General features: G+C 41.5%; 1 protein-coding gene across 2 annotated transcripts in view; it reads right to left on the bottom strand.

Annotated features, from left to right (window-relative positions):
- The window catches only part of LOC132276762 (protein SABRE), a 74,948-nt gene that overhangs the window by 32,982 nt on the left and 26,665 nt on the right, over nucleotides 1-15,301 (bottom strand). For both annotated transcript variants that reach the window (XM_059778356.1, XM_059778355.1), the window contains exon 8: nucleotides 13,553-13,804. In XM_059778356.1, the coding sequence (XP_059634339.1) occupies nucleotides 13,553-13,804 (252 nt within the window). The remainder of the gene's footprint in view (nucleotides 1-13,552; nucleotides 13,805-15,301) is intronic.

Raw genomic sequence — 15,301 nt, 5'->3', positions numbered from 1 at the left:
CAACAAAATCCAAAAGATGATCCATAGAAGTACAATCCCGCCCATTTACCCAAAAGAATAAAGATAGAATGTTGTATTTAAGAGACCAAATAGGAGCTTCCTCTCCCTCAAAGGACCTCATATTCCTCTCGTGCCACAAACGCCACCAAATACATAGAGGAGTAGCCCTCCAAGCATCTCTGACTCGGCTCTTCACTACACCATTACCAAGTCTCTAACATGTCTACCATGGATTCTGGAAAAACCCAAGGCAAACCAAAAGCCGCCAAAAACTACCACCGAGCAATAAAGGAGGAGATGGTTCACATATTCACCCGACTTCTTATACATAGAGCACCAATTAACCACAATATGGCGTCTCCATCTAAGGTTGTCAATAGTAAGAATACCACCTAAGGCAGCCGTCCACGAGAAGAAAGCCACCTTCAAAGGAGCTTTCATCTTCCACACACCTTTCCAAGGGAATGAGGGGCCAGGAGACTCCAACAAACTGTTGTAGAAACACCTAACCTCAAACACCCCCCTCGAGGAGCCCACCCAACCATCTCATTCATGCCCACCCTGGCCACCACCTGGTGGTAAATCAAGGCAAGGAAATCAGTAACTGATAAGCGCCGAATATTGCATATTCAAGCGCCCTTAATTGCATTATTTAAGTCCATTGTTTGCTTATTTTATGTAGATTATCCCTATTTGTGTGTTTGTATATATTTTCAGGTCCTTTTGCCAAAAAGGAGTACAAATAAGACTTTATGGATTTTAGACCATCAAAAGGCACAAGGCTGAATTTCTGGCAGCAGTGGAGTCAGGACTTTGCTCGCCATTTTGACCTTGCAAACTCGAGAACTGGACTTCCATTATAAAATGGCATATTTAGAGCTCTGAATTAGCTTTCTAAATCTTCAAACGGTTTGTCATTCGGAGCTCGGAGCAGAGAGTTATGGCCTTGTTACCAGAGGTGCGCAGAACTGCCTGGCAGCAATGAAATTCTACCTTGATCTTCATTTTCGACCAACCATCCTTGAGAATTGGATCTCCACCAAAACATGAAGTATTTAAAGCTCTGAATTAGCTTTCTAAATCTTCAAACGGTTCGTCATTCGGAGTTCGGAGCGCAAAGTTATGGCCATTTCATCAAAGTAGGTCTGGGCGGAGCAAGTGAAGCATGGAGCTTTTTACACTAAATTCGAGTGCTCGAGGCCTTGCTTCAAGTGCTCGAATTTTGGGCAGAATGCCCTTCGGAAATGGCTCATTTCAGCCCACTTGCACCTTGGTTTCTTCATTTTGTTTTCCTCTTTAATGAAGTGGTTGGAGATGTTGGTTGGTAGCCTCTTGGAGTGGATAGGATATCTAATAAAGGAAAGCAAGGCCACACAAAAATTCATTATCATTCATTTTACAAGATTAGAGGAGAGAGAAGAGAGCAAGGGGAGAGAGTTCTTCAAGCTTGAAGAAGGGAGCACGAAAATGGAGGAGGTCTTCAAGCTTCTTCCTTCTTCCATTGCCCCTATGGGTAACTAAATCTTCTCTAGGGAGGTGATGAAGCCCCCTCTTTTGATCATGTTCTAGATTAGGCTATACTTTTGGGGACTATAATGTATAATGTATGGTAGTTTCATAGTCTAAGAGCATTTTCCTTCTTGTAATAAATTTTAATGTGTAAATGGTTGATGTAAGTTCATTGTCATATCTTTGATGATTCTTGGATCAATCTTATTGCTTTTATTTTCATAGTGACAATGAAAATATAGACTATGAATGTTTTTCAAGGCACGTTGATTTTGAAACTTGATATTCCATTGCTTAGGTACCTCCTTTGATGGTTTATACTTGATTCCTACCTTCATGTGCTCCACCATTTGATTGAAAGCTTGATGGTCTTTTGCTTGAGATAGTGTATTTGATTCTACACCTTAGTTTAAGTAGTTCAACTATGGTAGCTTTTGATGGATCATTCTTGTTTTGATTAAGTGAACTTCTTGATGATTATTAAGCAACGGAGTTGCTTCATATTTCTTGACCATTGCATATATGCTATTTATCCCCAAATTTAGACCTAATCTAGCATGTACTTAGGGTGTAGTGTGGATTCATCTCCCTAGTCTTTTCTACTTGTATCCCACTTCTTCAATTTCATTGAAATCTATTGTTTTATGCATTTTTATTTCTTAGTTTAGTGACAAACACACAAACCCTTTATAAACCCCTCATCACTCTAAAATGACTTTAGATACTTAGGTTGCCTTAAGACTAGCGCAGTCCCAGTGGTTCGACTTACCCGTCCAATAGCCCTATTTTACAATGATTCGTGCTATTGCGAAGAGGGTTGATTTATAATTGATTTCGACCGTCGATCAGTAACCTCAAAAAGCTTCAAATCATTAAATTGTCTACGAAACTGCACATCCCAAATCACCCTCCCATTATCGAGACGATAATAGTCAACAACCAAAACATGTCTATTCACAACAATCCTGAAAAGATAAGTGGATCTACGAGCCAAGGCCAAGTCCCCACACCATTTGTCCTCCCAAAACTTGACATACCTTCCACTCCGAACCTTGAACCGAATGCACTTGGAAAACTCATCCCAACCCCTTAAGATAAATTTTCAAGAGCCCGTAACTGCTAGGGATCTTACCTCCCTAGACTGCCACCCTCTATCTCCCTCCCAAAGCTTGGACCACTCGCTCCCAAATCTCCATAGCCACTTTCCCAACAAAGCCTTGTTGAACATTTCCAGCCTTCGGATTCCCAAACCCCCTTTTTGACAAGGGCACACACCATCTCCCGAATTAACCAAGTGGTACTTAAACTTATCTCCCGCACCACCCCACAAAAACTTCCTCTGAATCTCGACAAGTCTTCGAAAAACTGTCAAAGGCATAGGAAAAAACGACATATAGAAGGTAGGAAGATTAGAAAGAGTTCTCTTCATAAGTATGACTCTCTCCCCTTTTGACAAATATTGCTTTCTCCAGCCTACAAGTCTCTTCTCAAATCACTCAACAATCGGATCCCAAACAAAAATTCTTCTTGAAAAGGTTCCCAATGGGAGTCCCAAGTAAGAAATCGGAAAGGCCCCAACCCCATAGCCCAGGATGTCTGCTAAGGCCTGGATATCCTCCACCACCCCAATCAAGACAATCTCTCTTTTTCCAATATAAATCCTCAACCCAGAAACAACTTGGAAGCAAGCCAAAATGCATCACAAGTTCCTCAGGAGGACGTTGCATTCGGTTTTGGGAAGATCTCTGGTGTGGGGATCAGCCACTTTCTCGTACATTTCCAAGATTATTTAGTATTGCTGTTGATAAACACGCCTATATAGTCGACTGCTATCGGCTTGATAGCAGCGGGATTATATGGGATGTGCATTTTCGGCGCTCTTTTCAGGATTGGGAGATGGACGAGATATGTGTTTTTTTGGATCTTCTGTATCGACAGGAGGGCGTTGGCAGAGGTAATGATGTTTTAATTTGGGTTCCCTCTTCCAATGGTCGTTTCGAAGTTAGATCTTTGTTCTTATGTTTGTCAAATTTTGTTAATCGAGACTTCCCGTGGAAAACTATTTGGCGGTCTATGGCTCCAACTAGGGTGGCTTTCTTTGTTTGGACTGCTGTGTGGGGAAAGATTCTGACAATTGATAATTTGAGAAAAAGGGGCAATTGTATAGTTAATTGTTGTTATCTATGCAAGGATGATGAGGAGTCCGTTAATCATCTCCTTTTGCATTGCCCTGTGGCGATTGATTGTTGGAATCTTATTGTTAGGTTGTTTGGCATGTGTTGGGTTATGCCACGATCTACTTAGGAATTGATTCATGTTTGGAGAGGTTGTCGAGTGAGAAGAGACGTTCGCGATTTCTGGAGAATTGTACCACATTGTGTATGGTGGTGCATTTGGAAGGAGAGAAATAGCAGAATGTTCGAAGGAAAAGAGTTGCCTACGGAAACGGTCAAACTTTACATTCTTCGTTCTCTCTTCAATTATGTGAAGAGGAGCTTTTGTTCTTCTTCATATGATTTAATTACTTTTTTGGATTCTTTGGGGCCTTAGTCCCGGTTCCACTTTTGTAATTGGGATGCGTTCCCCTCTTGAATGCCTTTTTTAATGTTATTTTTACTTATCAAAAAAAAAGTTCCTCGCCTCCTCAACTCTAGCATCACAGATTACAATGGTGTCATCTACAAAAAGTACGTACAAGGTGATTAACTGGTTTGGAGCTCTACCCACTGAGAAAACCTAAATGAAGCCAAGCTCTTCCACCCTCCCCATCAATCTACTCAAAGCCTCCATGACGATGATAAACAAGAAAAGGGGAGAGCAGTCCCCTGACGTAAGCCCCAAGAGCTAGTAAAGAAACCTGCTGGGGAGCCATGAACAAGAACAGAGAATCTAGCAGGAATACAAAAACAGATCCATGCCCTCCATTTGTGACCAAATCCCATTCTCTTCAAAAGATACATCAAGAATTCCCAGCTAACATGATCATAGGCCTTTTCAATATCCAGTTTACACAACTCCCGGAACACCACTTCTAGCCCTAGCCTCAATGCATTCACTGGCAATCAACATTGAATCCAAAATCCGATGCCCACCCACAAAAGCATTATGCAAATCCGAAATAACCCCATCAAGCACTCTCCTCAACTGAATGGCTAAGACTTTTGCAATGATCTTGTACACGCTGATAGGTCTAAAGTCTTTCGTCTCAAGAGCTCCACCCTTTTTAAGTGATAAATGATGCATTATGGCTCTTTTCAAAAGAACAATTAACAAAGAATGATTCGAAAGCTCCCATCACTTCTGCCTTCACCACCTCCCAATTGTACTGAAAGAAAACTAAGGTAAATCCATCCGGCCCTGTAGCTTTGTCCCCATCACAGCTCCTCAAAGCCTCCAGCACCTCCTCCTCCCCAAACGGCCTCTCAATCCAATCCTTCTCGCCTTCTGAAATTGCTTCAAACTGTAACCCATCAAACAAAGGTCTCCAGCTGGTGGTCGTAAAAGGACACAAACCCATTCCTGATATCATCGTCCCTGTTAACCATAACTCCACCAAAGCACACCCTCCCAATGTGATTACATCTTCTGTGAGCATTAGACAAACGATGAAAAAAACATGTGTTCCGATCCCCTTCCTTAAGCCAAAGAGCTCTAGACTTTTGCCTCCAAGAGATTTCCTCCATCACCACAATCCCTCCAAACTCAGTCTTGCATGCCTTTCCTCTACTCAACTCCATGATGCTGAGGCCCCCCTCCCCCTCCTTCCTATCTAAATCTGAAATTTCAAGAAGGATTCTGCTTGTTAGATTACAAGGTTACCCCTTTACCTACCACCTAGGTTTCTTGCATACTACTAATTATCATATATGATTACACCTACCCTATTAATATCTATAAGTTACTTGTTCATCACTCACCTACCCCAAACATTCTCCTATATATAGGACCTTTATGTAATCTTCATTACTTCAATACAATATAATATTTTTCTTTTCGATCACTGATAAAAAGTCTAATTAGTTTATTGTAGTCACTGCCGGGGATGGCATCATCAGCCCAATCACCGGCGGCAATCAACCTTCAAACTTACGCTTCCGCATCCCAACCTTCAATCTCAAGTTTATAATCAGCAAAAGCGTTATTTGGCCACCCAATCAGCCTCCAAGATACATCATCGCAGTAGGCACATCATCGCAATTTCACAGCAATAGCGCCATAATTCCCTGTTAGATTACAAGGTTACCCCTTTACCTACCACCTAGGTTTCTTGCATACTACAAATTACCATATATGATTGCACCTACCATATTAATATCTATAGGTTACTTGTTCATCACTCACCTGCCCCAAACATTCTCCTACATATAGGACCTTTATGTAATCTTCATTACTTCAATACAATATAATATTTTTCCATTCCTTTATTTCCAACACTTCTCTTGCGCCATTCAAGGTTGCCAAACACTTCTTTGTTCCAAGTCTTGATGTCACCCTTCAACAGCCTTAATTATAAATCCTTGGAGGAACTTGTTGATTTCTTGGACTCCTTGAGGGTCTAAAGGCCCTAGTTGACCTTGTGTAGCTTTTGAGGGATGCGTTCCCCATTTGAACGCTTTTAATAGAATACTTATAAAAATAAAAATAAAAAGTGGTATCAGAGCCCTGCTATAAGATTTGTGGTTATTGCGGATCTATGGCTGGGCAATGAAGCAAGATAGCCACAAAAGAAGACATTCAAAAACTGCATCATCAAATTTCTCGACTGTGCACTATATTAGAACAAAATGGAATAATTTCTCCTCTGAATCTGGACATTGGAGAGATGAAGGCAGCGAACGGATGCATATCAATGTGAAAATTGGGTAACACAGCCTGCTGGAGAGAGATTTCAGTGCCATACGCAGTGGAAAAGTGCAAAACAGAATGCTGCCACATCAGTTAATGATGCCGCCTTTTTAACTAAAAAAAAAATGATGCCGCCTTACCAAGAGGAGATGATCAAATTGTATTCACAGCAATTTTGAAATAAAATAAAAGAACGTTGCAAGAGAAAAGGATAAATTGCAAAGCAGACTTTATTTGTTGTAAAAATTATTAATCTCTTCAACTAATCAACCAAACCCTAGCAATTACAAGACTTTATATAGAGTTTCTTCGTCGTAAATCTTAGCCCTATATTAGCTAACTACCAAATATAAATTAAAGCCCAAATAGGAAAGCTACTGAAAATCAGAAAATTACACAAAATAAGAAATTTTCAAAATATATTAAGTTTCTAAAAGACACAGAGTTAATTGCACCAGTCCCCCCGGGTTGGAAAGAACTTGCCCTCGAGTTAGTTGTAATTCGCCATGATCAATCAAAAATCCGAGAATGGAAACGTTGACAAAACCATTAAACCCTACTAGGTTTGACAACCTTCGAAAGGCTATTGGTGTAACTATTTTTGAAACTTGATTATCTCTAATAATATTGTAATTTTTTTCCTTTTTTTTTTTTTTTTTGATAAGTAATAATGAATTAAAAAAGCGTTCAAAATAGGAACGCGTCCCTTAGACATTAGTGGAACCGGGGGCTAAGGCCCCAATGAATCCAAAAAAGTAATTAAATCATCAGAAGAGGAGCATGAACTCCTCTTTACATAACTAAAGAGAGAACGAATAATAAAGAGTTTCAGCGTCGCCGTAGACGACTCCTTCCCTTCGAACAATCTACAATTTCTCTCCTTCCAGATGCTCCACCATAAGCAATGTGGGACAGTTCTCCAATAAACGCGTACACCCCTACTCATACAACATCCTCTCCAAGCATGAATCAAATCCTTAGAAGAACGTGGCATCACCCCAACACATGCCAAACAACCCAAGAGTAAGATTCCAACAGTCGTGCGCCACGGGGCAATGCATTAAAAGATGATCAACTGACTCCCCATCTTGCTTGCATAGGCAACACCAATTAACAATACAATTTCCACTCTTCCTCAAATTATCAATCGTCAGTATCTTGCCCCAAACAGAGGTCCATACAAAGAATGCCACCCTAGTTGGAGCCATAGAGCGCCAGATGGTCTTCCATGGGAAGTCAAAGTTAACAAAATTAGACAGACATAAGAACAAAGATCTTAATTCAAAGCGACCGTAAGAAGAGGGAATCCATATCAAATTGTCATAACCCCTGCCAATTCCTTCCTGCCGATACAATTGGGTCAGAAAAACACTTACCTCGTCCAACTCCCAATCCCGAAATGAACGCCGAAAATGCACATCCCACGTAATCCCTCTACTATCAAGCCGATAACAATCAGCTACGTAGGCATGTTTATCAACTGCAATACTATATAATCTGAGAAATGTACGAAATAATGGTTGATCCCCACACCAAAGATCTTCCCAAAAACGGACACAACTACCATCACGAACTTTGAATCTGATATGTGAGGAAAAGGCATCCCATCCCTTCCGAATGGATTTCCACGCCCCAACTCCTCCCACAAGAGAAACCGGACGGGTAGTCCAACTGCCAACGTCTTCCCCATACCGACATGAGACTAACCTTCGCCAAGGACATGTTTTCCTTCCCATATCTCCACAACCATTTTCCCGGGAGAACATGATTAAAAGGAATTAATCGTCTAATATCAAGACCACCTAACTTCATGGGCTCGCAGACTTGCTCCCATCTGACAAGGTGAAACTTGAACTCTTCTCCCCTTCCGCCCCAAAGGAAATCCATTTGAATTTTTTCAATCCTATCAGCAACGGAGCATGGAATTTGGAACATAGATAGAAAATATGCGGGGAGGCTCGATAAAGTGCTCTTGATAAGAGTTACTTTACCCCCCTTAGACAAGTATTGATTCTTCCATCCTACCAACCTCTTTGCATACCTGTCGATCACAGAATCCTAACTCCTAACTATCCTGGAAGAGACCCCTAAGGGCAAACCCAAATAAGGAATAGGAAAGGAACTCACCCTACACCCAAAAACTGCAGCTAAAGAAGAAATATCCTGAACATTCCCAACCAGGACAAGCACACTCTTAGCCACATTTACCTTTAGCCCGGAAACAACCTGAAAACAAGCCAGAATGCACCTTAAATATCTGAGTTGAGACACATCTGCATCACAGAAAACCAGGGTGTCATCTGCAAAAAGTAAATGAGAGATCTCCACCTGATGGTCTATATCTCTTCCCACCCTGAATCCCTTAATGAGACTAAGATCCTCTGCCCAGCACATAAGTCTACTTAAGCCTTCCATAACAATTAGAAAGAGGAAAGATGACAAAAGATCACCTTGTCTTATACCCTTAGTGCACCCAAAAAAACCAGCAGGAGAACCATTCACAAGAATTGAGAATTTGACAGACGAAAGACATGTCTCAATCCATTTCCTCCATCTACTTCCAAACCCCATTCTTTGTAACAAGTAGAGTAGGAAATTCCAGTTCACATGATCATATGCTTTCTCAATATCAAGTTTGCATAAAACTCCAGGAACATCACTTTGTAATCTTGAATTCACACATTCACCTGTAATAAGAACTAAATCAAGAATTTGCCGTCCTCCAACAAAAGCATTCTGGGAATCTGAGATAATCCCATCCATAACTTCCCTCATCCTAAGAGCAAGCACCTTAGCTATGAGTTTGTAAATACAACCCACTAAGCTAATTGGTCGAAAATCCTTAATGTCAGAAGCTCCTCCCTTCTTAGGGATGAGGGCAATGAATGAAGCATTTAGCGACTTCTCAAAGACGCCAGTAGAATGAAACTCCTGAAAGGTACCCATCACCTCATTTCTCACTACCGCCCAACTTTCCAACAGAAACCGCATAATAAACCCGTCAGGCCCTGGAACTTTGTCCCCATTACAACTTGATAAGGCCTTTAAAACTTCTTCTTCAGTAAAAAGAATCTCAAGCCCATCTCTATTCAACTCAAAAATGGCCTCAAAAGGGAGACCATCGAGTTTGGGTCTCCAAGCTAATGGCTCTGTGTAAAGCTTTTGATAAAAAGAGACGATCCCATTATACACCTCTTCCTCCCTCCACAGCTCCACACCTTCCACCCGAATACATCCTATATGGTTACTCCTTCTATAAGCATTAGCTAGTCTGTGAAAAAAATTTGTGTTACAGTCTCCCTCTTTCAACCAAAGAGCCCGGGATTTTTGTCGCCATGAAATCTCCTCCATGCTAGCAATCTCAGCAAGAACTGCCTGACAGGAAGCTCTCCTAGTACATAGTGATTCCACAACCCCGCCCGCCTCCTCAAGACGATCAATCTCGGAAAATTCAGCAAGGACTCTATTCTTCCTCCATTCAAGATTCCCAAAAAAACCTCCTTATTCCATTGCTTAAGATCGAATTTGAGAGCTCTCAACTTCTTTGTTAACATGAAGCTGGGCGCACCTATAGCTATTGCTCCCTCCCACCAAGAACGAACTTTCCCTTGGAAGTCCTCCGCTCTCAACCACATATTCTCAAATCGGAACGAGGTTCTTCGAGAACACAAACCCCACAATCCAACACCAAAGGAACATGATCAGAGGTGACCCTTGCTAAAACCGCCTGAACAACATCCGGGAATTTCTCTTCCCACTCCCCAGAGATCAAAAATCTATTCAATCTTGAGAGTGATTGGATCCCTGCCATTAGACCAAGTGTAGGTTGCACCTTCCATTGGTAGATCAATGAGAAGACGCTCATCAATGAAGTCAGAAAACTGATCCAATTCTGAGGACCTCCTTCCCCCTGTAGACCTCTCTGACGGCGACCTAACAGAATTGAAATCTCCATCCAAACATCAAGGAAGAATCCTTGAACATGGCAAAGCTCCTCCTAGAAAATAGGTCTCTCATCATCAACAACCGGTCCATAGACCCCAGAAAAAACCCATCTGAAATTATTCTCTTCCATCTTAAACTCACATATGATAGAAAATCTCCCCATCCACACATCCATTCTAGACAACCATCTGCTGTCCCATATAACTAAAATTCCACCCGAAGTACCTATAGCATCCAAAACCTCCCAATCCACAAACCTTCATCCCCACAAACTCTTAACCACCCCGTCAGAAATGGATGCCAACTTGGTTTCTTGCAAACAAACAACCTGGGCCCCATTTCCTTAAGGCTACCTTCACCATCCTCCTCTTATTCGGGTCATTTAGACCACAAACATTCCAAGTAATAATTCGTAACTTCATTAAAACCAGATAAGATTATCTCCCCTCCCCCCTTCTTTAAACTCCTGCTTCTAGTCCTTCCCCTTTCCTTCACCACCCCTTTCTTGCCTTCATAGTTAACATAAGAGATAAGATTCTTAACTTCCTGTGCCTCTTTCCATGACGATAAAGGCCCGGTGTTCATAACCTCATTAGTCACTGCAATCTCTCTTCCTTCCACTATAGCTTGAAGAATAGATAAAGTCTGGTCGTTATTACCCTCTGATGAGACACCCAACAACTCGCTAGTGACTCCTGTATTATCAACCACCCAGTCCTTTTCCATATCTGCATCCATACCAGAAAAGCAAGGTCGCATAACAGCCAAAGGTTCCACATCAGAACATTCATTTTTCAGCCAAGGGTCTAGCTTATAAGAGTAAACCTATTGGATGGAACCGAGATCATCATCATCTTCAGTATCTCCTCCACTCTCAAACACCGAACCTGTAAAAAAGTCGTCTACTCCATTACGCAAAGATCTCACAGGCTCATTCTCCTCAGCCCCTGCAAGTGGCAAACAATTAAAGCCTTCCAAGGCTACACGCAGACGGAGCTCTTTGAACAAAACCGAAGCCTCGTCATTAGATAACTGAAAATGGAGGTCTCTCCCCATGCGAACCGTGACCCCCTCCGGCATATCCTTATCTGCACAGGCCGCCGATTTAACATGCCCGATGAAAATAGACCCAGAGGCAGCCTTCCATTCCCTATTATACGTTGATAACTCACGGCTCTTCTCTGTTTCCACCTCAGCATCACTCCTCCTCACCCCACAAGGAGTAGAAGAAGAAGGAGAAGCAACATAAGAGCTTCGATGGTTGGATTGTTGATAGGAATCCATTTCTACTTATCTTTTCTGGACCACCTATATCCTTTGCGATGACTGAGGGAATCCCGAGATGAAAAGCGAGGAAATATTCCCTTCGACAGTGCAATGTCAGTAACAGATTTTCCTGTAAAATCAGCGCAGCACTTGGTATAGCGAAAGATCTTCTCATCAATTCATACCCCAGCCTCATCAGCACTGAATTTCATCCACCTCCTTTCCTCTGGTGAGGTCCAAGAAGTTACAGAATTACCTTGGAGACGACGACTTTGCTGTGGATGATCAAAGATGCTGGGTTCCATGGTTGGGTTGGGCTTGGTATTTAGAAAGGATATAGAGATAAGATTATTGGGCCCCATGAAACCTTTCTTTTGAAATCAGTACATTCTTGTGGTCCAACTCTGGACTTGGGCTTAGAATGTGGGCTTTCATTCAAAAAGGAAATGGATAATTGGTTATTGGGCCCCCTATTCCTGCCCTCTTCAAATCATTTGTAGCTTGTGGCCCATGATTTAACAGCCCATTAATTGTAGCAGGCCCATACCTCTCATCACGTCCAAACTTTGGCCCAACAACGGCCTTTGCTTGAGTGGCCTCTGGGATGCCACGTGCCCGTCCACGTGGTTAGCCTCCATTAAGGCGATCATCATTAAGATATGAAAGGCGCTGATTAAGGGCGTTATAATCACGATTCTTATGCTTGCCTTCCCCACTCGCTACCAGCGCGTTAACAATGACTCGCCTCTTACCTTGGTGACCAAGACGGATCTATAAATTCCGGCGATGTCCAGTCATTACTTCGGATGTGAAGTAGGGGCCCTCATCCACACCATAGTAGGACTTTTGGAGGATGGTAGGAGAGATTTCCTCTAGCAGATTGACTTTGAAAGCCACATGCTGATCTTCAATGAAGACAAACTCCGGCAAAATTTCTGCAGCAGAGACATATAGAAGAACTCTTTCACCGCTTGCCAAAACGTCTGCCTCCGTGCCTCTAAATCCTCCACATAAGTCTCCAATGGCTTCGAACAACTTATTACACCACAGATGGAGGGGCAATCCAAACAACAACACCCTTCGTATCTTTTCTCGATTTTCCACTGCTGAACAACACACTGCAAAATACCATATATCGATGGCTAATATGGCATCGCCCCACCGTTACCTCCCTTCATCCAAGACCCTTAGCGCCTCAGCCTCCGATGGAAACTTGAACAAGAGTAGGCCGTCGGGTAAGGATGAGACTTTCACCCCACATGAAACCTTCCAAGACTTCGTCGCCCACGCCTCGATCCCTTCTATACTTCCCACATCTCGATCAAAGCGGCCAACCAAGCAAGATCTTAGAGCAGATTCTCGATCCTTGATACTTTGATGATCAACCCTAAAAACCATGTCATTGCCGATGGAACAGCTTTTGATTTCTCCATGGAAACTGAGGCGTGGTAAACTCGCCACTGTAAGATACAAGTGTTGCATAACACGAGTCCCTACTTGAAGTCAGAAATCAGCCAACAAAAAGAGCAAGGCGCCGGAGTGAAGGACTCCGGCGTCAAAAAAGATAGAAAGAGGAGAGAAAAGTCAACCATGGTCAACCCTTCGGCGTACATGTTATTGGAGTCTGCCATTATAATAATACTGTAATTGTATAATACATTTAGGTTTTATTTATTTTTTCTTATGCATATGTGATTGGTACTCGTTAATTGATGAACATGACCTGGAGTAATAATGTCATTAAAGAGATATGTTTATTCTCATTTGATTTACTTTGACTCATTGATGTATTACTTGTACACACGAGCACGACGTGTGCACACATGAGCAAACTAAAGATTCAATGTTTTGGTTTGTTCTGATACATGTGACTGTTTCTCAGTAACATGGATACTACAGCTATGGAGCAAAAACTGATGATTCAGATGTGCGGACAACTTCTCAGTACTCAACAAAACATAAAAACACATTAAATTAGATCACTTACATGATATAGTGGCGAATCTCTCAGACTATAAAGCACAATAGCCATCTCTGGGGCTGAAACAGTACACGTCCACATGATGGATTTTGATTCAATTGACGACGGCCTATCAAGATTAGTATTTTGTTCCTGAAGCACCATTTTCTTCTTTTTTGAGGACTGCAGGTGCATCCATGGCTTTAGTCTACTCATTATTATCTTGCACTGAGTACCGCCAAGCTTAACATCAATTTCAGATCGGATAGGCGAGATAGGCTGAAAAGCAAAGCATCTTAAATATGTAAATCAAATGATAACACAAAATTAAACATACAAGGCTAACTTGAAGGTTAACAAAGATCACGTGTGCATGAATCCATGTGTACAGATATTGCATATTGTACCCCAGCAAAAATAGCTATCTTTTGAGTCAAAATATATATTTGATAGCTGCGTTTAGCTAACTATACTTATTTCTACAAGTTACTAATCTTCGTGAAGTTTACAAATCAGCTGAAACTGTGACAAGTTACAACACAGTACACCCAAAATAAAATTTTCCATATCGATAAATCAAAAAGACCTCAACAGACGAAGATACAACCCCTTGACAAAATAGAAATGACTTTTGTGAATAATGCCAGTTATGCTAACTGCACTGAAAGAACCAGTTGTAATAGCACAAATATTTTTTGATAAGTTGTAACAGCACAAATATCAATGATATAAAGGATGCATGCCCAAGCTGAAATGACCAAAATTTAACTTTTGAAGTCAGCTAATTGATTCCCTTGTATCAGTCAACCTGGAATGTCCAGAGAGTTTAACAGCTCAAAGGATGCATGCCCAAGTCAACATATCCACTTGAATGGTAAACTGCCTTGACCAAACATGTCAACTGCCCTGTGTGCAAGTAGACTGTTAAAGCACTGAACTCAACCTAACGGCTAGTTCAGCAGTCCCAAAGCAACCCATTTGCAACTAATGGCTACATCATTGAATGGGGCTATAAGTACACCTTGTGACGATCTTCCATACGACAGAGAGAGATAACACTCAACTCTCTTAGCTCTTTGAAATACATATTCATATAGAGAGAGATTAATGGAAGAGTGTGATACAACTTGAGAACAGTGTGGAGAATCATGCTCCCACTTACATATATCACACAAGAGTGATACAACGAGATATCTCTACATATTTTTGTTCAAATTCTACCACTGTGCATACATTTTTTCCTTGGCAAGAAACTCATGAACCCATTTGCCCCAATGGAAGAGTGTGATACAACTTGAGAACAGTGTGGAAAATCATGCTCCCACTTACATACATCACACAAGAGCGATACAACAAGATATCTCTACATGTCTTCATTCAAATTCTACCACTGTGCATACATTTTTTCTTTGGCAAGAAACTCACGAACCTATTTGCCCCTATGGGGTCTTGAACCCTCACCATTCACTTTGGAAGGTAGAGGAGATACCATTGCATACATTTCTTCTTCTATTTTCGGTAGAAGCTACCATGAGCTTTTAAATTGCATATCTTTCATCATGACTAGCACCACTATTGAGATTTATCATTCATATTCATGGCTAGCACCACTATTGAGCTTTATCATTCATATCCTTCATACTGGTTCTTCAAATCCAAGAGATGAGCTTTCACTCGAGTATCTGTTGAATTTACTCTAGGTATATGGGCAGAAATTGTACAAATCCATCAATTGAGAGATAAATCTTTGTACACCCAAGGCTTACTACTTTCAAC

Source organism: Cornus florida, unplaced genomic scaffold (assembly GCF_030987335.1).
Source record: "Cornus florida cultivar Cherokee Brave unplaced genomic scaffold, ASM3098733v1 CherokeeBrave_3.0.0_Hap2_Chr10, whole genome shotgun sequence".
Classification (NCBI taxonomy): Eukaryota; Viridiplantae; Streptophyta; class Magnoliopsida; order Cornales; family Cornaceae; genus Cornus; species Cornus florida.
This window is presented reverse-complemented; position numbering and strand designations above follow the sequence as displayed.